The sequence below is a fragment of the Temnothorax curvispinosus genome, unplaced genomic scaffold, assembly GCF_003070985.1.
Source record: "Temnothorax curvispinosus isolate PA1 unplaced genomic scaffold, ASM307098v1 QBEX01010743.1, whole genome shotgun sequence".
NCBI lineage: Eukaryota > Metazoa > Arthropoda > Insecta > Hymenoptera > Formicidae > Temnothorax > Temnothorax curvispinosus.
In genome coordinates, this window is record NW_020220523.1 from 29,666 (window position 1) to 54,934 (window position 25,269).

At 32.4% G+C, this 25,269-nt stretch overlaps 1 protein-coding gene across 3 annotated transcripts; it reads right to left on the reverse strand.

The window, feature by feature from the left end:
* Positions 1-449: 449 nt before the first annotated feature.
* On the reverse strand, positions 450-22,504 carry LOC112460703 (pyruvate carboxylase, mitochondrial). 3 transcript variants are annotated; one of them, XM_025025508.1, is made up of 14 exons: positions 22,397-22,504; positions 14,960-15,545; positions 13,223-13,542; positions 12,119-12,269; positions 10,751-10,962; positions 9,822-10,024; positions 9,402-9,663; positions 7,808-8,126; positions 6,573-6,623; positions 5,297-5,764; positions 4,730-5,119; positions 4,021-4,456; positions 3,537-3,933; positions 450-2,375 (listed from the first exon to the last, which is right to left on the reverse strand). In XM_025025508.1, exons 2-14 carry the CDS (start codon positions 15,090-15,092, stop codon positions 2,127-2,129), a joined length of 3,591 nt encoding a protein of 1,196 aa, XP_024881276.1. In that variant the 5' UTR covers positions 15,093-15,545; positions 22,397-22,504; the 3' UTR covers positions 450-2,126. The 3 variants fall into 3 exon arrangements, with proteins under 3 accessions (XP_024881276.1, XP_024881277.1, XP_024881278.1); XM_025025509.1 differs by lacking the exon at positions 22,397-22,504 and adding an exon at positions 18,356-18,650; XM_025025510.1 differs by lacking the exon at positions 6,573-6,623.
* Between the last annotated feature and the right edge of the window lie 2,765 nt (positions 22,505-25,269).

Below are 25,269 nucleotides of genomic sequence, written 5' to 3' on the forward strand. Positions count from 1 at the left end.
TTAATAATTTAATGTGTACATCATAAATACCTATATAATTCTTTCTGAGCTTTGGACAGAGAAAATACTAAGAAACACAATTAATTTATTTCTAAGTAAAGGAACAAAATTAAGATTTTGTAAACGATTAAGGTAGAAATATATTGATACAATGGATATAAAACATAGTTGTATACTTTACATTTGTTACATTTATATCATACAATATGGCGATTTCGTTATTTCCTTATTTCCTAAAAAATCGCCTTTTTGAAAATATATATATTGTCAACATTGCATTTACAATAACAAATGTTGCAGTAAATGCAATACGCATTTATACAGTCGGAATATATCCGCGTTTATGGCACAATTATATACATATTTATAGAGATTTACACCTTTAATGTACATATTTTTCGATAAATCCGCGCATTAAGATAACATTATAAAATTATAGAACGTAGATAATTTTCATAATTATTCGTTTACTATAAAAATAATTTTTTTCAATCGATACAAAAACTTATTAAATTCTTTTCTTTTGAAAGATGTAACATTTGATCTTGATCTTGAAAAAACAAAGACAAGGTTTTTCAGGAATATTCTAGTCTTTGTTCCCTGAATTATTTTTTCCACATACTTGCTAAATCATTCGTGAAGGCTTAGCTCGATATTGTAATTAAATTATCAGGGTAATCGCTTATATATACACGCTATAATTAATATAGAATGGAGCTGAAGAAGATACTTGATCTTTTTTCCATTTTTTTATACGTTGCTCATGAGCAAATAAACCGGATCAGATCGATATAATCATTTTATACAAACGTGTGCATTTATATCGATGCACCGAAAATAATTTCTTGAAACAAATTTTTTAGTTAATACTTTTTAAGCACATTGTTTTTTACTACAATTTTTTATATTTATCTTACAAATCTATTTACGTTACGATTAACATATGAAAAAAGACTATAATGTGTGTGTCTTTTACGTAATTAAATGTGTAAAAACGTGTATCAATTTGTAAATGTCTCATTAAGAATGCATCACATTAAAAAAATTGTCGTGGTATTATTGTCGAATTTTTTTTATAATGATTAAGTGAATTAAAGGAGTGCTGTACATTTCATATTAATGACGGTGATATTTCTTAGGCAGCTTTGTTTAATTGTATCGTAATAATCACATTGGCCACTCGCATTATATTACAAATGATATGCAAGACGTTCAAAATTTTAATTATTAATACTCCGAAATAAAGCTGCGTGTACAGATAAATAACGAACAAAGGCCTTTTTGGAGAAATAATTAATTTAACATTAAATTTTTTGGTACTTATTCATTATACGTCACTTCTAATTGGACTCAGCGCCGGTGGCCTTGATCTTAACTTATGTTGTTGAAATCATGGTTCTAGTTTCATTTCGTATACAGTTCATTACATTAAAATGGTTCCACATTGGTTTCCAACTTTCCACGTGAAGCGAAGCCCATCCCCCATCGTCTGCTGTGCGAAATGAAGTCTATCATTGTACAATTCGCGTGGAAAATTGATATACGAAACCGCGCAATAATAATTTTTCACTGCAAGCATCAGGCGACGTGGGATGGATCTTACTTCACGTGGAATGTTGGAAGCCCATGTGGAATTATTTTATGTTAAGAATGATCGTTGTACTTTTAAGTAGAAGAAAATTGGACGTGACGACCGTGCGTGTAATGAATAAGTACCAATTCTTCATTTTTTTTGCTAAGTGGAACAGTTTGTTCAGTGTATAGATGTAACATTTTTAAAACTCTGTATAGGATGTTTTACATATACAATCTAAGAAAGAGAATTATTTAAAAAATATTAATAACAATTAACATAACAATTATTTTACAAAATTCGCCAATGCGCGATAAAAGTGATTCATGGATAATAAACTTTGGTTATTCAAGCGATCGACGATTCTGGATAAGACGGTGATCGATAACAGAATGTTAAAATAGCATTGAATGGAAAATCTCAATCCAAGCTTCGTACGAAGGTTGCTAAAGATCTTGTCTTCCATACGCACTATCCAAGTAAATAGCAATAAATATTTGGTGTTGCTTTCACGTGATTTGATTTTCGGTCAGTCCCATCAGTATACGAGAGCCTATTCGAATGTCAGAACGAGATCGTCTCCTTCCAATCTCATGCCCAGGTTGATTTCAAGACTCTTGATTTTCCCTGCTCGAGGCGCTTGTACAACCATCTCCATCTTCATGGCAGATAGAACGACTAACGGCGCACCTTTTTCCACGGTGTCGCCCACTTTTACCCTGATGTCGATCACTTCGCCAGGCATCGGCGCTCCCAATTGATTGCTGTCACCTTTCGTCGCTTTCGGATGTACATGCAGTTCCTGCATAGCGAATAAGAAAATTCGTATTGTATTTTGCATTTCAGATATTTATTTAATCTCTATTTAATTGCAATCTCATTTTAATTAACTTCAATTTTACTTTCAAATAATAATCTTATTTTAATCTCAATGTAACTGTTATTTAACATTTTAATTTCATTTTACTTATAACGTAATTGAAGTATCAACCTGATGGTATAAAGTAATAAAACTGAAACCTATCAAGTAAAGTTACAATTTGGGCAATTGAAAGTGGGCATCGCGTTTACGTATTATTAATACGTAAACTTATAAGTTATAATTTATTTAGTAATTTACTAAAAGTTGATATATGACGGACATTCGGCTCAGTTTCGAGCCATCTTCAGCGTGGTCAGAACATAAAATAAATACAGTTGCATAATATATCAATTTTTTCGCGTTCTGCCATTTTTCAATGGTAAGTTGCTTTGAAAGTGGGGAATTAGAAAGCTATTATTTTGCATGTTGGTTATTAATTGACTAAATGATCTCTATCTGTGATAATCAACAAGGAAATCAAGATACGATATAAATAAATCAAATTTAACTCACCATATTGTCTAGGTGCGGGAATGTGAATTTGAAGATATTAAGTACGATTAATACAATTGAAAATAGATGTGGAGTCTAGAGGCGGTTATTGAATAATACCGATGTTACAGAGAATAAAGACATAAATACCCGAGGTGAACTGAGTCATTGTAAATACAAGTCAAAAGTAATAAAATGTAATGTAGTATTAGTAAACATCGAAAAACAATAAAACATTGTAATGTGGGCATGTAAATACATATGAACGTCCTGTTTTTCAAAAACATTTCGATTAGTTATTTGTGTTTTATAAGATATAAAGGTTTTTAAATAAAATTAATATTAATTAATGAAATACTCAATAAGTTTCACTTATTATTGTTTCTATGTAACTGTATTTTTTAATGTTTTGACTATGCAATGCTGAAGATCGCTCAAAATAGAACCGAAACGTTCGTCATATATTCATTGACTTTTGCAAATTACTAACTTATAAATTTACGCGCCAATAACCACGTTGCATTTTTAATTGTCCAAATTGTAATTCCACTTTATTGGTTTCATTATTTTCATATTGGATAAAACTGAAAGTCTGCGAGTTTTGCTTACCTTGACAGCCTCTTTATCCTTGATGAACACAGATCTCAGTTGACCGTTCATCTCGAAGAACACTTCGAGTTCCCCATTTTCCGTGAGATCTTCGGCAACCGCCAAGGTTTTGATACTGAGAGTTTTACCCTTCTCAATCGTGACATCGAACTCCTCCCCTACTTTAGGTCCCGTTAGAAAGATTCTGGTCTCGAATTTATCTACCGGGCCAAATTGCTCCCTGAAGTTCAAGTAGTCGTTTGTTACTTTAGGATAAAGTGCGGCCGACATGACGTCCTTTTCGGTGACGTGCGGGTGAGATTCTTTTAGCTCTTTCTTCAAAGCATCAAAGTCGAGTGGTGCTAAACTCGCGCCTGGTCTGCCCTGCACGCGTGGCATGTCCTTGAGAACTTTTGACCTGATCAAAAGTTACGAATGCAAGTTAAATTTAATGAAAGAATTTCTGAAAAATTAACATCCGCATGTACGCATGCAAAAATCTTACCTGAGAGGTTCAGGGAATCCTCCGTGAGGTTCGCCAATGGCACCCTGAAGAAACTCGACCACTGATTTAGGGAACGACAATTCCTCGGCCCTCTTGAGAACATCATCGGCGGTCAATTTGTTTTGAACCATAAATTGCGCTAAGTCGCCGACAACCTTGGAGCTCGGCGTGACTTTGATAATGTCACCGAGCAAGAGATTGGCTTGCCGGTACGCCTTCTTCACGTCCTCGAAGAACTCGCCCAAACCGAGCGAGTAAGCTTGGAATTGCAGATTCGTGTACTGACCACCGGGAATTTCGTTGAGGTAGACATCCGCATTTCCGGATTTCATCGTTGTCGTGCATTCGAAGGGTGCGTAGAGCGTTCTCGTTTGTTCCCAATAGGCGGAATACTCGGAGACATCAGAAAGATCCAATTTTGTATCAATGTCCGTTCCTATTGTGACATTAATTGAAAATTTTCTCAGTTTCGGCACTAATCAAATTTTAATATAATTCCGATTCTTACTGTTAATAAATTTAATCTGAATAAATTGATGAAAATATTGCAATATGACAGCAATTAAAATAATGAGCGTAATTGAAGCTGCCTATATTATCATTCAAATTAAAATAAAAACTGTTTAAGAATTGTCATGTGCAAGTACAAAAGATAAATAAAAATTAATTACTTATGATCGCTCAAAATTAAAAGTTTGTTAAACTATACCGTGAAGAGAAGCGACAATGCCGCCCATAGATGGCTGGCTGGTCATGCCAGACATGCTATCAACGGCAACGTCCACGACGTCAGCCCCGCTCTTCGCACAGGCCAACATAGAGGCTACTCCGGCTCCAGCAGTATCGTGCGTGTGTATATGAAGAGGCACATCCGGATGCTTCTGCCTAATCGCGTCGATCAACATCTCGGCTGCTCTTGGTTTGAGCAATCCAGCCATATCTTTGATCGCCAGGACATGAGTGCCCACTTTGACTAGCTCGTCCGCCAAGTCGGTGTAATACTTCAAATTGTATTTGGTACGATTCGGGTCGCTTACGTCACCCGTGTAGGAAATCGCTGCTTCGACGATACCCCCGGCATTCCCAGCGGCCTCCATACCTAAAGAAAAACTCGCGTTCAACGAAGAAATATTTACGAGAAAATATTCCAAGTATATACTGAATAGCTTTGTGATTAGAATTAAAATTAATCAAGATTATTTTGCTTTGAGAATGTCACTTTATCAGTTGCGTTATAATTGAGTTATATTATAGTTATAGGCCGCTTCAAACTTACCAACGATAAGATTTGGCAAGTAATTGAGCGAGTCGAATACTCTGAAGATGTCCATGCCGGTCTTCACAGCCAGTTCGCAGAACTTGAAGACGACGTTATCGGGATAGTTCGTGTATCCGACAGCGTTAGCGCCTCTCAGTAACATTTGGAATGGAATATTAGGGATGGTTTTGCGCATATCTTCCAGCCGTTCCCAAGGGCACTCGTGAAGGAACCTTAAGGCCACGTCAAAGGTCGCGCCGCCCCAATTTTCCAGCGAGTAAAGATTGCTGAATTTGTGAGCGACGAATGGGGAGATCATCAGTAAATCGTGTGATCGTACACGAGTCGCCAAAAGGGACTGATGGGCATCACGGAACGTGGTGTCCATTAAAAGGAGACCCTTGTGCTGTCTAATAGCCTTGGCGAAAGCTTCCGGACCTTGCTCTTTATAAATATGTCGGAATCCTTTCGGAGGATCCAGAAGTTCTGAAAAGGAGCACAGAAGAGGGTTAGTTTGATACTTTTCTAAAAAGAACGGATTGTTATTTGGCACGTGCTGTTGTTAGTAGGCGTGAAAAATGTTTATGACAAGCGGTGGATTATAAACATCGTTAAAATATAACAGTAAAAAATTAATCATTTATAAAATAATTATGTTTACATGATTATTAATTTAATATTGAATTATATTAATATACTGCATGTTTATAAATATTTTTAACATTTTCTCCTTTTGATTTCGTTCAAATAAGTTCAATTTAAAATTTAATTAAATCATTTAACATATGTATAAAATATAAATATCGAAAGTATAAAAATTTTTGTTATATATTATTTTAAGTATATCATATAGCATTATTAAACATATTTTTTTATTCGAAAAATTTATGCTAAGAAAATATTTTACAAGACAAGCGTAGCAATTGCAAATTAATATATTGCTACGAGCTAAGTAATAAATTAATATTTCAATATAATGTAGCTATATATATTTATATTATTATTAATGGCAGTATTATTAACAACTTATTTAGTACCGGTGTATTCAATATATTAATTAATTATATGTTTAAATTTAGAAAAACAAAGGAATTAAATTCCAATAAATAAATGTCAGCCAATCTGAAAGAATAATGACAAATTAAAAAATTTTATTTATACACAAAATTTTGTTATACTATACCGGTGTTCAGTTTTTAGCTTCTCAAGCTGCGCAATGCTAAATTTTAAAATAATATAAATAAAGAAAGAAAAGGCAATATATATATATATATAATACTGTGTGTAATCATACCTGGTACGTCGGGATCATTGGTCTCTTCTGCAGCTGCAAGCTTAGCAAAGTCTAAAAAAATTGCCAAACAAAAAATAAAAGCATGCGATAAAGAGAGAAGTGTGTACAAGAGGGAAATTAATATTTAAAGATGTAAGTTACTATATAAAAGTATGACAATATGAGTTTTCAAAACATGATTTCCGGGATTTGTCTCAATTAAATTGGATATATCCCATTCGTAAACGCATAGCGTATACCGATGACTTTAAATATAAATGGGTTTTTGTTGATTATGCGTATAGAATGAAATATTGAATTCTTTACGAATAATGCTAATTGGTAACGAAAAACAACATGCTTCTTTATTACTTGTTATTAAAGTAATGACGATAAGTAGAGACATATGAAGATGCTTCATGACCCCATTTATGTACGAATTCGCGCAGTGTGCAGTGTGCTTAATGTAGCGCAGTGCAGTAATTACGGAATTTAGACACAAGAACACACCAAAAAGAAAAAAAATAGATTTTTTTTGTAACGGTTAAACCGAGTGTTCCTATATAAACCCAGCAGAGAAGCGGAAACGATTTGTTACTTGTAAGCAAAAAGGATGTTTACTTATTTTTTCCGTAAATATATTTTAATATATCATGTAATATCACACACATGATTTAATACTGCTTGCTTTCATTAAAGCACTAATAATTTTTAATTGATTAAAATTTAATGAAAAATGATATAATTTTTTAATATATAAAGTCGAGTATGTTGTAACGGTCATTAAATCAAAAAAAAGTCTCATCATGCAAGAAAACATAATAAAAATTAATATAGATATAGATTTAAATTATCCTTTGAGTCATTTGTTAATAGTTCTTAAAAATTAAAAAAAATCTTCAAAAATTTCAATAATACATAAACATTTACAGGATTAATTTGCAGCAATCTTCATGTAAACGTTAATCAATCCGAGCAAAGAATTAGTAGACATCCTGTTTACATAAAAAAATAAAATAGAAAAAAATACGATCCCTGGTTTGCTGATCCACGCATGAAAGCACATCCTCCGTACGCCTCTGCTCTAATTATGGCTAGAGTAATTTTGCCACCTAATGTGGACATTATCTAATTTAACGCTTAATGTCAAAATTTAATAGGACTGGGATTTGGCTATCGAACTTTTCTATGGTTGTAGTTTAAAGTATGTCACCCCCGATTATCGCCATCCTATTCGTTGGTAATCGATCATGTACCTAGAGCAATCTGCGGTATGTGCGGTTTGATGTCCGCTGGCTTCAGTTGAGTAGCCAGTGGCGTGCTCGGACCGTTCACCAGGACGGTACCGATGTAATTGAGCAATTTCTGAGCTCGGTTCTGGCTCGGCTGAAACTGAAAGAGCTGAGGATTTTCGTCGATGAAGTATGTGTCGACAATACCGTTGAGGAACTTTTGATTCTCCAGGACGTTTAGTAGAAAAGGTATATTCGTTTTTACTCCACGCACGCGGAATTCGCGGAGAGCTCGATTCATCTTGGCGCAGGATGATTGAAGATCGCCGGCGTGGGCGATTACCTGAGAAAGAGAGAATATTATTTTTCAAGTATAGATAATATGATAAGTATGTTGAGGTTTCTTTGCGATCGGGATTGTCTCTATGTTGGAATAATTTAAATCTCTACAAAATAATAGAAATTGATTGAATTATATTAGATAATATTAAAAAATCGAAAAAATATTGTTAAAATAGAAATTAAATATTTAATGCTGATTTTTTGTCAGAATTGTTTGGTTTTTTTTTAAGGAAACGTGCAACAATATACTTAGTTTTTTTAGCATTTTTTTTCTTTAACATCATCAATAATCTTATGAAAGAAATATTGTATTATTTATAAAAAATTAACTTTAACGGTGCGACAATGACATAACGTTCAGCAAAATATCATGGGAGCTTTGTCGTGAAATCCGCAACGATCATTTACGTAGCCAATTGTCACTCGTAATCAGGCGGATTATTGTCGATTTTCCATCAGCGGAGTTGAAAAATGAATATAGTGTGCGTAATATGTAGTGATTTACTGGTACCATCCGACGAGGTTTTCTACACACCGTGTGGACATATTTTTCACATTTTAAAGTTTTTTTTTATAATTTTTCACATTTTAAAGTTTTTTTATAATTTTTGAAAATGTTTTATGTTGCTTGCACATGAATGTGTTTAGCTTGATCTGTGGAATATTCCATACTATACTATTCCATACATACAATATAAATACTATGAAGAAAACTAGGCGGCAGTGTGGTCTAGTGGTAGAGCGCCAGACTCGTAATCTGAGGAACCAGGTTCGAGTCCACTAGAGCCATGGAATGTTTTTCCAAAAGCTGCGCCCCTCCGTGCAAGATTGAGGCCCTTGTGCGGAGAAAACTGGGCTCCGTCTTTCGGAAAGAGACGTTAAGCCGTTGGTCCAAAGGGTTAAAGTGAGAGGAGAATGATAGTAAAAAAAAAAATATTCCCGTTATTCTGATCGTTACTTAATCATTTTTCTAACTGTCCATTATCTCAATATTATTTTTTGACTATCCTTTTCCTCTCACTTTAACCCTTTGGACCAACGGCTTAACGTCTCTTTCCGAAAGACGGAGCCCAGTTTTCTCCGCACAAGGGCCTCAATCTTGCACGGAGGGGCGCAGCTTTCGGAAAAACATTCCATGGCTCTAGTGGACTCGAACCTGGTTCTTCAGATTACGAGTTTGGCGCTCTACCACTAGACCACACTGCCGCCCTTGTGTTATTTATATTAAAGTACCAGATATAAACATACAACAATGATACTATTTTGTATTTCTTACCTTAACAAGAAGCGAATCGTAATACGGCGAGATTATAGCACCGGCGAATGCGGAAGCGCCGTCCAATCGGATGCCCATACCTTCACCGGAACGGAAAACTTCTATTCTTCCAGTGTCCGGCTGGAAGCTCTTAGCCGGATCTTCCGTGGTTACACGGCATTGAATCGCGAATCCTCGAGGTACGATTTTTTCTTGCGTCATGCCGAGCTCCGGTAGTGTTATGCCCTCGGCAATTCGAATTTGGGATTGCACGAGGTCGATTCTGAAAGAACGAAGCGGCGTGTAACAATTGACGCTTGCGTAAAGTATATGCGTGTAGTTAATGTTACAATTATATTAAATTATTGAAAAAAGAAGAGAGAAAATGATGAAGAAATGTGAAAAGATATTTATCTTTTTTTTTTACGTTTATTCCATTACCCTGTTATTTCCTCGGTTACTGTGTGCTCCACTTGTAATCTGGCGTTGACTTCAATAAAATAGAAATTTCCAGATTGATCAACCAAGAATTCCACAGTACCGGCATTCGAATAACCAACATGTTTTGCCAATTTGACGGCGTATTCAGTCATTTTCTCACGAACCGTGGCCGACAATACGGGAGCTGGCGCAATCTCGATAACCTGCGTATTTTATAAAGGTTTTGTAAAATTGCTTAGAATGACACTCGAGTTTTTCATATTCTATCCATAATGTAGAAGCGCAACAAGCCCGTTTGCACCACATTTTACGATGTCGAGCTATTATTAATTTGAAAACTATTACGTAAATCTGCGGACTATAATCATGAATCTCGTGTGGTTGCGTCATCGTCCTTGTCCTTGTTTCGGACAAGATGAACGAACGCGTCCGCGGTGAATGTACTTATACCTTTCGTATTCAGGCATCCTTGAGAAATCCTTGAGGAAAAACTAGACGAATTCTAATTTGTTTACAGAATTGGAGAGAAAATTGCTAACTCAAAGCTTTTATATTATGTTAGCTTATAGCAACAATATTTTTATCTTATACATATTTTTCATGATATCGACGTATCTTCTGTATTTAATCTCTAAGAATTTTACATCAGTTATCTTCGTCCCGATATTACAAAGGTGTTAATAAAATTAACTTATACAAGCGTTACTAATTTTGATCGTCAATCGGATGATATCTTCTTGAAAATCATTATTTATATTATCAAATCGTTTATTTATAGTTTTTAGAAACTAATTATAAATTTGCAAAAACATATAATGTTTCTTAAAATGTTGCTGAGAATATTACATTCAATAATCAATATTGGAATAATATTTTTAACTTAATTGTTGCGTGCACTAAATTAAAATTAAAATTAACAGGATACTGACCTTTTGATGACGACGCTGCACAGAACAGTCGCGTTCATATAGATGCACGACATTGCCAGCGTGGTCCCCAAGTAATTGAACTTCAATATGACGTGGTCTCTCAATGAATTTCTCGATGAACATCGCGCCATTTCCGAAAGCAGCCGCGGCTTCCGAAGATGCACGATCGAACATCTCACCGACCTCTTCCATTTGTCTTACGACTCTCATACCTGTTTTTAATGATAAAATTTCTTAATAATGTCACATTTTGATACACGTATAATTAATTTTAAAAAATTGACAGGATATTCTATAAGACTTAGATCCATTTCTTAAATTTTAATAAGATTGAAATGTTTCTTATCTTTAATATTATATTGTATTTATTATTTTACTAATTAATGTTGATGCGCATTATATAATGTCTTATTATGTCAAAATAATTAATGAATGTAGTGTGTGAGCCCTTTTCTCTTCTGTCAAAAATATAGTAATGAATATATGCGTAATTAATATCTACTGTATTGATTTAATGGATGGCATGAAGAAAATATTTTTCTGATATATGAGCAAACAAAATAAAATTAAAATAATTAGTCGATAAAATAATTGATGGATTGTTTTGGTGATATATACCTGCATTAATATTATTAGAGAAATGTTACTTTAACAAAAGAAATAATTTTTAATTATATTAGAAAGACATAGTATTTTTAAATTATTATTGGCTACATAATATTATAATTTCTAAAAATACCATTCTATATATCTATATATTTTACATAACGTACTTAAACACCCATCATTATATGTCATTTATGTCATGCACAAATCGTTATTGTCTAACAGGTATGCACGTCGTTTCGCGATATTATCGCCGAGTAACTGGTCGTAAATGTAGTTCGTGTGCAAATAATTTTTGCATTGTTTGATAACGAATAGACGCGTTTAATGCGCGTAGAACGTTATTCAGCGGAAAAGAAACATTCTTTGTCCATATGATTCATATTTACGATTTTTTATGGCTATAGCCGATTATGTTGTTTCACGGTAAATTTACTTTTATTTTCCACGGAAATTAGTATTGTATACGTATGAATAACGTGTATGCAATAATATAACACCAGTAAATTCGATAATGCCAAAATATCGAATTATTTTCACAATAAAGAAGGAAATCTTAAAACATTCTTTAGCAACGAAAGATTATAAATCTATCGCTGTTTTAATATCCAAAGTTTAATACAAAACTTTATTTTTTTATTAGTTTATTTAAGACTTAATAGGTAGTTTTGGGAAGTTGTAAATATTTCTTTTATATTTAGGTAAACTGAAATGTTGTGACTGTTAGTTCTTGACGTTTTAGTAGTTACGTCTTAGTCATACCTCGTCCTCCACCTCCGTATGCTGCCTTGAAGATAACCGGAAGACCGTGCTTCTTACAGAACTCTATCGCCTCGTCAGAACTTGTTACCGGTCCATCTGTTCCCGGAACGATGGGTACTCCAGCTTCAATCGCGGCTTGTCTAGCAGCTACCTATCGATTAAATATTACACTGTATTTGTTGTATCTTGATTCTAGAATTTTTGAAGAATTGTATAACTAAAATAAATCAGAATTTAAGATTTCTAGCAGGATGTTGAGCACACCCACTTTTGTTGTTTTATTGAACAAAATTCTTTACTTCAACCGAACTGGCAGTCTTTATTTAAAAGCACAACGCGTTTCAACCGAGATTCCGGTCCTTATCAAGTAAACGCTTGGAAAACACTTTATTGTACACAGTGTGGCAGCAATGAGTCTATTATACGAACTAAACAACAAAAAGAGTATAATAAGTAGTTTACGAACTAAAGTATAATACAGAAAGGGTATGATAAAAAGAATTATAATAAAGGAGCAAAGAGAGCACCGCTTATACATGTTTTGTATGTCGAATGGTAATAAACGATTGCAGAGTCATTACCATTCGTTTACGAGTTTATTACCATTCGACATACAAAACATGTAAGCGGTGCTCTCTTTGCTCCTTTATTATAATTCTTTTTATCATACCCTTTCCGTATTATACTTTAGTAACTTTAGTTCGTAAACTACTTATTATACTCTTTTTGTTGTTTAGTTCGTAGACCCATTGCTGCCACACTGTGTACAATATGAAGTGTTTTGCAAGCGTTTAAATGTAATGCACGCACTTGATAAGGACCGGAATCTCGGTTGAAACGCGTTGTGCTTTTAAGTAAAGACTGCCAGTTCGGTTGAAGTAAAGGATTTTGTTCAATTTATTACTCACTGGCGAAGAAAAAGTATCTTATTTGTTATTTTATATTATTACGCTTAAAAATCTTATATCCGAAGCAAAACAATCTGGAATACACTAATTGGAACAAGCAGTTTGTCGCCGTTTATTATTATAAATTTTAATATATTGAATATAAATAACGCGTTAAATGTTCTTAAATATGATATACGTGTCAATAATAATTTACTTTGTCTCCCATTTGTTGGACGACTTTAGGACTAGGCCCGATGAATCTGATGCCAGCATTAGTAACCGCTTGAGCAAAGTCTGCTCTCTCGGAAAGGAATCCATAACCAGGATGTATGGCGTCGACGTTGTTTTCTTTGGCTACTTGGATAATTTCAGAAATATTGAGGTAAGCTTGAACGGGTGGTAGTCCTTTGCCTACTAAATAGCCCTCATCTGCTTTCTGACGGTGCATCTGCATTTTATCCTGCTCCGAATAAATTGCCACGGAGCGAATGCCAAGTTCCGTACAAGCACGAAACACACGAATAGCAATTTCTCCTGAAATATTATGTCTGCGTATTAAGATTTTATACAAAATCGATAAGAAATCGATGTAACTTGAAATCGGGCGTTATATGCTTTATGTAATTTTACGTCAGTTTTACATTAACCGCATCTTAATTCGAAGCTGTCTAATATATTTAATATTGAAAATTAAGAAAATAAAAAAATGCTTTAATCAAACTTTTGTTAAGGAAAATTGATTTTAATTTGATAAACTTATTATCAAAATTTTTTATATGGACATTAATATTTTTGAAATCAACATTTTTTATATTTTAAAAAATATTAATGTCCATATAAAGATTTAAAATAATTTTGAAACATATGCCATTTTTTATTAATCTTGTAATATTTTTAGAATAATAATGTAAATGCAGAAAATATATGTGAATCTCTGAATTCATTGGGACGTATTACGTGAGTAAATTATGGTACACGGTTTAATTAAACGGAGTGCTTAAGATGTACTCGATTTCTCGGTTCTATATCAAGAACAACGCATGTTGATTAATCACGCAACCTTGTCCTACAAAAATGAACAAGTCACTGATAACGTTCATTAACTCATCAATTCGACGTCGATATATCGCACCCAGTGAAAGCAATGATGATTGCTTTCAATGAAAGTAGCAATTATTTGAAATGTGTGTTAATTCTTTTTTCAGTGTTATCAACGAATTTGTATGTACATAGAAATTAAAAGTAACTACAATATACCATAGGGGAATACAATAAATAAAGAGGAGACTCAAATTTTGCTAATTAAATTTCAATTAAGTGTTTGTAACCTATTAAAATACTAAGTGATAAAATTAATAATTGCAAACTGCCGTTATTAATCGTATTAATGAGTTCGCGGTATTTAAAATTAGATTTGTATTAATAATGCATGTAATGTATCGTATTGTCTTATCTGTTTTTTTTACGCCAGATAAGTTTCTTCTTGCAATCTTTCGAAATCCGTTTATAGAAGTCGCTAGTCAAATATTGATTGCAATATAACAAAATTTGATATTTGGAGAGATTAAGATACGGTTTGTAATAGCGATGAAGTTAGGAAAAAAATTATTTTGTAATTAACATTTATTAGATATACGGAATATTTTGTTACGGGAAAAGACAACACAGTAAATGTACATTAAAATGTTGAAATATTTTTGTCCTTCTTTTTAATCTAGTATTTAAAATATTCTTTATTTTAATAAAATATAATTATGATAATATTATAATGTAATGATACCATATATTTTTTTTGAAACATATCGAAAATTGCAAAAGAGAAGTTTATACTATAACTTAACAAATTCTGTAAAATTGACTTTTTACAATGTCTTTTTAAATACCGATGTTTTTAAAGAAAATTTCGCGTTTATAGTGTCGCTTTACCAAAAATGAATGACAATTTGCTCACCTCGATTGGCGACGAGGACACTTCTGATTGGTCTGTATTCTACATTCGTGCCGAAGCCTTTCGTGGCGATCTTCCATATTTGTAACACAGTTTTATGTTTGTTCAACGCTCGATGAGCACGTATGGAATGCATTTTGCCAGTTGTCACGTACTTTTATTAAATTTCACAATATATATTATCACTCTTTTTATCTCTATTCTAAATCGCGTATAAGAAACTAAACAGACTTCTACACTTTATCTTCACAAAATGAATTAATTCCTTATCGAGACTGCTTAGGCCGATTTAATTATTTTGTGTGTCGTCAAAGAGTGTTTGCTCGTTGACGAGTTTTAAAGCTATTTCTTTCTCCCGCTGTCTCGGTCTTCGTTCGAACTCCAAATGATCGTGTGATCGCGATAACGATGTCCTCAAGAGTTTTCGTTAGACGCAGCATCCAGTTTCCCGGAACGTTCTTTCTACGGCATGATAATTTTTATCATAAATTCAAACGTCCCTTTTCTCGTTTGTTTCTCTAAGTTCTATCTATCTAATAGTAAGTGCTATATCTTCCCTGAGAACTTTCGGCAAGTATTTATAGTATTTCTGAAACAGACAAATTACATTCTCTTTTTTAGTACAATCGTAATTATTATAATATTATAACTAAGATTAATTTATAATTTTCATCTCGCGTATTCGATTTTTATTAAATTGCATTCTTGTCATTATTTTTTCTTTGTGTGCTGTACACATTATATTTAAAATAAATGTTTCTTTGCATATGCAAAGGGCAGCAAATTGTGGATTTCGCATAAGATTAACTTTACCTTGTATTTGTTTACAGAATTTAAAAATTCATTATTATATTTCATTATTACACCTATATTGGAAGCGGCAAAAATTAATTATTATGCCTATAAAGTAAAGATTTGGATTTGTCTCGATGCTTTATTTTAAATGATGATTATTGCAGATAATAAATTAACAAAAGCGACGAGTTAAAAATAATTTCTTTTTACGATGAAAGGAATCTGTCTTTTTGTCATTTTTTTATGTATTGAAATATCAAGTCAAATTTTTCGTTACCAAAGGAGCGAGATCAAAATATAAGAAATTAACGAGCGATTAAGTTCGTGAAAGATCAAATTGTATCGTAACACTTATTGAAGTTTATCCGCAAATTGACTCATTGACGCATCGTGACTGACATTGAGCGTGAGGTTGGCAAGTTGCAAGCGCATCTGAATAGAACGTTAACATTCAACTACGCATGATACAGCATATAATATTTGTTGACTTCTGTTTTTGGCGTGCCAACCAACTGTGTCGGAGTCACGTGCAATATTTGCATTACTTGTATCGAAAACACGTAACGTAGAGACATTCTTGTGGAAATTTTGGACTTCGCATCAAGCGAATAATATATGATTATCGATTGCATATCACGAATACAATATCATAAATAAATTGTTGATGCGCGCATTAAGGAACAATAATAATGATGATATTTTTTTATACACATCACATTTTATACACAGATTATATGTGTATAACGTAAACATTTAATTTTTTTATACACATTCAGGGTGTTTAGATAATACTACTTTGGTTTACGGTGGCGATGATTATGTGCACTCTGCACTACTCTGCAGCATGATTGATGGTCAATGACCATTCAATAAGTCATCAATTTAATACTAGTAAATCGCACCAATAACGTTATATCGTTTCATAGCTTTGACGTAGAAACATCCGTTTAAATTTCTTTTTTATAAATAAAAAAAATATTTTTATGAGTCAGTTATCACAGATAGATTTTACTTCCAGTGACGCAGAACGTCTTAATACATATACCAATGTCAATTATAGATCGCAATGCGATAAATTGATCAAATAGATCATGAAAGTATTATGAAAATCGATGTGCAATTTTTATTAATCTGTCACTGATTTTCGCTTATATTATCGTTTACGTGTATCGCGTTTATGTACTTCTTATCTTAGAAGATATAAATTGCGTTGTAACTGGAAATCAGCAAAGTAAATCGTTTCATGAATAAATTCTATCGTTTATTAAACTTCATGATAGTGGAAATGCGAAACAGCAAAGTGATTTAAGATTGACTTAATATTAATTTATAGCGTGTAAAAAATTGATGATTACAGAATTATTAAGAATTAAAAGAATTATTTAGATTGAAATAGGTTTTAGCATTTTTTATTAAATATAAGTTTGCAACCAACTATAAAATTTCTATTTATGTTTTTAATAAGTACATATATTTGCCTGAAAGTTTTATTTAATCAAATATTTAGATAATCTCTTATTTAGTTAATTATTTTTTCTATTTAATATGTATAGTAATATTTTATGCAAGTTTATCTCAGACAAATATGTTTTAATTACATATTATTAGTTAAATATATCTGAATATATTGAAGATACATACATGTTTATATCTTTCAATATAGATTCAGAAATATAAACTCATATTGAATATATTGAACATAAACTTACAACAGCTTTGGTAAATACATAGTAATTTTATTCATACATCAATATTATTTGTTATGAAACGGTATGAACATGGAATTTATTTCCTTCTTCTTTAGACATCGGTGATTCATATCGTCTCGAGTCTGTTACATGTATACTTGACATACACGATAACGACAGAAAATGGCGCGTCTTATAACATCGAGAATTGCCGGAAAATCACTTGTCGTGTCGATAAGACATACCTTTGCATATCGATCAATGGAAACCATTCGTAATTATCATTCGTAATTATGGGCCACGTATTCGCCGTAAGCGGATGTTGATCGAATCTATGCGCAATTGAAATTATTTTGATGTCTTATCTGCCATCCTGAATGAAAAAGACTTCCGATTTGATGATAAATATATAATTGTCATTGCGATAACTAAATATGCTCGGGAAATTCCGATCTGTATTACATAATAGCAGCAAGTTAATGCGATGTGTACGTATATATTTCAGTAATACAGTATACAATATTTCAGTAACACGCTAAAAAATCGTGATTTGTATAACAAATTCTCTTAAATTACATGATGATAAACTAATTACTTATAATAGATAGTAAAGTGCTGATAATGTTATTATTATTTTTATTATAAAAGCTATGCAGTCATAATTTTGCTTTATTGAATTATATATTGTTTATGCATATAATTCATCGCACACTATGCCCTGTTCTATGTATAATACATTTTAATTTTAAATTCTTGTGTAAAATATATTTGCCTGGAAAATAATGTGGTATACATTATTCGCGTATGTTGCAATAATCAATGTACTATGTGCGGATGAAACCGAAATGTGAACGAAACGGATGAATTTCCTGGATTGGATCTCGTATTTACGATGTGTTTTTACTAAGTTACTTACGGATGATATAGTCGTCGAACGAATAGGACTTTCGACCGAAGAGAACCGACAGATTCCTTCGACAGATTTTCGCAAGACCTTTGTCCCGAATACAGTCCCGATCGACCTCGAAATCTTCGATTGGCGTAAATGAATTGCCTCGTCTGGCGTGTCGATTACGAAACGAGACATTCATAGCATTAATCGCGTGAACTATTCACCTTTCGTTCGCATAACACGCGTCGTTGTCCTGGTTCTCTTACTTTTTTTTTCTGGTACGCGTGATGTAAAGAGAACTTGACGCGATTCTCGTTTTGAAAATGTAACTGATATCCGTGTGCAGACTTCGTGCACTTGCGTACATTACATTACAAGAAATTATAATTATAATTATTGATTTAGCGAGAAGTATAAGATAAGATAAAGAAAGATAAAACATAATACGATTAGCACGCATGATAAGAGAGTAAAAAATTTGAATACGTTATATTTACAGTATATATTTAATACAGTATATACTTAATCTTCAATAACAATAATAACAGGTGCATTTGCCGAAAAAAAGAATATTTAAAAATGCAATAAAAATTGAAATAAAAAATAATTTATCATGAAAAAATTGTAGGATTTGAATATTAAATATTTAGGAAATATCTAATAAAGTAATATTTTGTGATATAACGTGGTTCTGTGCGTTGATCTTTTTAACTTTTATAACGTTATCTATAACGTTAAATGTTATCAACATTTTAAAACAAATATATTTTCAGAGCATTTTGCTTCGTCACCATCATCATAGTTGATTCACGAATAGAATCTTCTCGTATAGGCTACAATTGACATAAATCATATTTCACATCCGTAGTAATGATTGTTGTGGTTACAATTCGCATGAAGACGACCTTGCGACTTAATTAACTTCTCTGTTTTGAATTCTAAACAGTTTCTAATACCAGAAGATAGATGTTTTACATCGCTTATTATCAGTTATTATTTAAATTTACAATCAGTATGTAAATCAGCATATAAAGAAATTAATTGCTATATTTCGTGATGACAGAAGCCTTAGAATTGCCTGATATATCTGTTTTCTACCTGCAATATAATTATAGGATGGTGATTCAATCAGAGAACTGATAGCTGGCTTCATTTTCACCAATCATCCTTTTAAGGTTTGGGTACGAGGCTATAATTGAGTAGAGTTTCTATGTGAGAATGTTTTATACTTTCACTCTTATCGATTTTATCAGGTTTTTATTTATTACTGCGATACACATACACAAGTTTAAATTGCAACACCCAGATAATTAAATCGATAATTATTAATTTATTCAGGCGAAACGGATCAGTTTATCAATGATATGCAACGCGTCCGTTTTACTGCATACCACATTATTGAAGGACATTCACTTGTTAATGGGATATGTAAATGCACAAATGTAGTTACACTGCAGAATACTTTCGATCCGAGTCATTTCGTGTCGTTATGTTTTCAAAAACAGCTGATCCACTATCTATATACATGGAATCCAGCACACACACCATAAGTCTGATATTTTTATATAATGAATTAGAATTTGCGCGTGGAAAAGAAATATTATAATCAATATAATTATAGTGGACGAGAATAGAACAAATAAAAATAGAATATGCTACAGAAGGAGTTCATACTAAAGTTCATTGGCATCATTTGTTGGCAACTCTTAGAAAAACGATTATAATAAGACTCGGTCAATATGTACGCTCTATATTGATTCCACACAATGAGAACCTCGCCCACACAGAATCTGTGTAAAAGCTAATCTGTCATCTTCGTCTACAAGTAGGATTATCCTGAAAAATATTATCGAAGATATGAATTACCGAAGATCTATTTTTACTTTCTCAAGTAATAAGTATAAATAAAAGTATATGAAAGTTAAAAGATATATTGATGAATAAAAAGTGATTTAAAAATAAAAGTAGTAAAAAATAACAAAAAGGAGAAAGAGTTGCGAGAGGATGAAATAGAAAAATATCGAATGGCTCGCATATACGGAACGTGAGGTGCACGTGCTGTCTGCAGTTTCCACGATGCGTCAGTCGTGCGTACGCGAATGAACGTAATACATTGCAATGAAGGCTATCTTGTCAGATGAATTGATAGTCTACCTTGATTATCTAATTCATTCATCACAACCATTAAAAAAACGGAAAATACTGATTAATTCCACATCTTGTCTAGTCTGCTACATTTAAATATTTTATTCCTTATACGTGACTCACGAGTAAAGAAATTTTTAACTGTAGTCCATGGGGTTAAACAAATCAGTTTTTAAAAAGAAAGTTTTTTAAAATATCTTAAAATTATTAACGTAACAATTATAATTAAAATTATAATTAAAAATTAGTTTATGGAAAAGTATATCAATTCTTGTTTTTAAAAAGTTTTCTCCAAAGTCAGCATTTATATTCCACATTAAATATTAAATGCTATATAATTTAATTCTCGATTTTATTTGAATCACACGCACCGTTATCACACGCTAATCGGGCATATTTAGCGTCAGAATTGTGAGTCAACATATTCTGTACGTATACATGTATATACGTAGTTTTGAGAAAAACATTAAATACAGCAAAAAAGCTATCGCCACATTTATTTTTTACAAATATTATTTTTTTATAAAATGTAAAATATAAGTTTTTCATAATATGTATTTGTTATAAATTTTTAATATATGTTTTAATTCGCGTATGACGGGGGTGATTATATCGCTGCTTTCTCTCTTTTATGTAAGTTTTGACTGAGTTCATGTCAGTAAACAATTTATTTCACTTTTATCGTAAAAAAAAAACCTATTATGTATGGATGGAAACAATTTATGCAAATTATTGGTCTGACTACTACGTATTATCAAGCGATTTGTTTTCGTCTCAACGTTTGAATATCCTTCAAGGATGATATATCTCGATCGCTCTGGAAATATTCAAATTTGAATTTTTATCTTTCCTGATGATACAACAGTATCTTTGCTCTCGGCGATAAGAATGCCATTTCTTTGAGATATCGAAGAGTGTGACCTTTGGCCCTGCATTAACACGCCACTATGACTGTAAAGATTTGCCGTTATCCACTAATGTGCATCAGCTCTTATGACTTTGTTCAAATTATTAACACTTGCGCAAATACTTGAGTGACATAACTCCCAGTAACGTAATGATTAAGAGATTTTTATCGTGAAAAGAATTGTTTGCTACTATACTCAATTCTTTCAAGTTGAAGTTTTTATATCGATTATTTATCATTTCTTGCATACATAATATTTATTATATTTTCAAATATACGCCCATAAAAATCAGAGTAAGTTATTCACGAAAAAGAATACAATTAGTGAACTACGAAACATATCAAAATATATGCACCTCTGTAGATTAAAATGAGACACGATCCGATGAAGAATATACTATAATTGAAATTTTCTCCTTGAAATGCAAAGCTTTTAGATTAATATTCAATTTATATAAAATTTTGTAATAGTTATTCAGATAAAACAATAAAATATTAATTCTTTCTCAGAATTTCTAAATTCTCTTCAACCCGAATAGCTCTTATCGATTTGATGAAATATGGAATATATCCCAAAATGTATTCTAATTGAATCTCATTCATTAATTCCAATTGTGTCTGAATTATAACATCATTACAATTACAAATTAGAAATACTACAACAGAAATTATGTAAGCGGCCAGTCCAAGACTGAACAGGTTTTATCATTATGTATTCTTTATACACGCAATGTCAGTGAAGTATTTACAAAATGAAAAAGCTGTCGCTTGTAATTGGAGAAGAAAATTCATTTTCCTCCTTGCCTCATTGCGAAATCGTCAACGTCACACTTTTCCACATATTACGACACACCGTTCACCGCTCGACGCACTCGGAGCTCTGAGTGAGCTTGTACTCCAATTTTGGTGAATCACTACCGAACACGAGTCTATCGGGTATCAATAACAATGCGTCACTAGAGGTGAACGTGCAGCCGATCCTGTCGACTTCAGTCAGCAATTCGTATACTTACTGTGTCGCTCACCGAGAACGAGGTATATAGCCCAGACTCCGTCCGGCTGAAGTCTAAGCCGCACTGAACGATCTCTCTGGCACACGCGCTCGACGTCCACGGAAATAGAGGCGATTGGCAGTCGAACCTGCGCCTTGCGCAGTGTCACAGTGTTTAACTGAACGGTTGAGTGTGCTGCTGCCATCTCCTGGTGATAATGGTTGTCAAAGCTTTCCTGATTGTTTTTTTCTTAATTATCAATTAACGTTAGATATTTTTCTTTTTTATATCTTTCTTCCCTTGTTTAAAATGCAGACATATGTCTGCGCTCTGAGTAACAGAAAAAAGAAAAATTCTAACAATAAATAGAAAGCATAGGCAGACTCTGCTATAGCTTGATTGGGGGATGAAAATACAAAAATAAGGAGATGCAATTATTATTGATCAAAACATCGATGTTTCGTTTTTTTTTTTGGTAGTAATTTAATTATCCCGTTTTATAACGTACTTATATTCAGTTCTGTGGATATCTGTAGATTAATGGTGTAAATTTCAATTGAGTATACTTCAGAATCATTGAGCGAACTACCTTACAAACAAGATTGTAAAATAGTTACGCAATTTTTGATAAATTGTGTAAGTTGTTTACTTTTTTACAGAGTGAAATTAATCACTGCGGAAATTGTGTTTTAACGTGAACACTGTGGAATTGTTTCTCAATATTTTATTTGTATACATTTAATAGGCCCTAATTAGGCGTGAGCTCTAGTCCATTTCCAACTTCAATTAACAATTCAATTCTCAATAATAAACGGACCACGATCGGTAAGCCGCATCGTGATTGTCGAGACATACGTGTAGGATCGAGGCGTCCAACAGGATTATGGCAGAGATTTAGCACATATGTGAGGCTCGAGTGGATCGATGGTTATCCGCATCGCGGAAAATCACATTTTGCTTTGATAGCTATGCATAGAAATATATTCGAATGCGTGCAAAGACACGCGCGTGTGTATCAATTTTCTATTTCTTCTAACAAATAAAATTCAGTTACCGCTATCACGATAATTGTTTCAAAATCCTGAGGATGATTATATTATATTATCCGCCATATCCTTAACAGACACTTCGAGTCTACGCACATACAATGTTTATAATATATATACATATACACGAAATTGTTTTTGGCCTATCCTAAGCTAGCTAATGCAAATAGGCCGTGCAGCGCAGATCCAATATGGATCGTTATATAATAATCTAACACATCCTCGGTCTTGTAAACAATTTTATATGCAAATGAGTATACGTATGTAATTATTTGATAGGATTATATCCTAGAAAGCGCATTATTGTATTGATTTCCGAATCAGGCTCATCATACATTAGGTAAATAGCATTTCAGGGCAAAGCTCTGTTAAATTCGGCAAATATTTATGCTTTCATAGAAAATTATTTCTCAATTAACTCAAGAAGAGTCTTGAGTTAATTAATTAATTATGTGGCCACTAATTAAATCATAATTTTTTACAACCTTATCTATAAAATATTGTTTGAATGTTTTGTGCTTTTATAATTTATGAATTATTTTGTGATTGTTTCTTCTAATCTTTCAATTATAGTATCGACAAATTAAAGCGTCTCAATTTTATGCGCTACACGGTTTTGTTTAAAATATGCGTGTATATATATACAGTAGTCCATTACAGTTCCATCATATTTATAATATATTTATATATATTTATATTTATTTATACATGTATATATACGTGGAAGTCAAAAATTAATAAAGTTAAAAAAATATAATCTTCAAAATAGAAACTATAACCGTCTTTCTCTTCAGCTACAGCGCTATTGTGTCACTTATGAAACCCTTATTTCTTTCGAAAACGCATCGAACATCTTTTTTTTTTGTATATATGCTCTACTAGTGCATACTGCTGTTTGTCGACACGGAGTCTTCGGGACGTCCGTCTCTCGAAAATCGCGCAGTCGATTCTAGAATGACTTTTCCTTTTCTTTTCCACTTTCACTTGTTTCACGCAATTTTCACGAAACGGCAAAGGTCTCAGAAAATTATTGATTTGAGCGATAGTCCTCTCTCATAAGTCCTCAAACAACTTTTCTAAAAACCGACCTATCACATTCAAGTAAACACGTGACGGAAAAGTATTCTTGTCTCTATCCTGTTGTGAGTTTATTTTTTTCTTCTCTCTTTAATTGTCCATTAGAGGCCTTATAAATAATTTCGCAAACTATCAGCCTCTCAAAGTGCCTCCAACGAATTTCGCAGTCGTGTTTGAATAAATACTATAAGAGCTTAATATACGAAAAATCACGAATAGTTAATTAGTATACGGTTCAAATTTTATATTCTTAACTACTTTTTAAATATTCCATACAGATGGTCACCGGATTTCCCCTGCTCTCTTATCCATTTGCAATATAATGATTATAATTTATTCACGAATTTTACTGCAGAATCGCTATGTCGAATTAAATATAATTCCTCGATATTCAGTGCTAAATTTACAAATATCTGAAATTCAATTACGTTTTTATATCATTGACATTTTATCGTTTACAAAAAGTTTACAATTCGTATTTTACAAATTATTACATTTGTCCAAAATTATTCAATAAAATAAAACTCAGAGATTTTTTATTTCAAAATTTTAAAACAAAAACCAATATATAATATGCGTAATTTTATTATAAATTAATATTGTATTAATTGTATTAATTCCATTCAATGAAATATTTTAGAAGAAATGTGATAAAATTTGTGAAGCCAAAGGTGAGTTGTGCAATGGATTCTAATGTAAAAGATTAATATAAATTAATGTAACTTATAAATATAAATAACTATCACTTACAAGCATTAATATAATATTTGT

Bases quoted from the DNA above. Each gene is read 5' to 3' on its own strand.
- LOC112460703 (XM_025025508.1), bottom strand. From the start codon at position 15,092: ATGCATTCCATACGTGCTCATCGAGCGTTGAACAAACATAAAACTGTG. The intron at 12,270-13,222 runs GTAAATTATTAT...TTTAATCGATAG, and splicing joins TCCAACAAATGGGAGACAAA to GTAGCTGCTAGACAAGCCGC. The intron at 6,624-7,807 runs GTACATGATCGA...CAATTTTTTTAG, and splicing joins CATACCGCAGATTGCTCTAG to ACTTTGCTAAGCTTGCAGCT.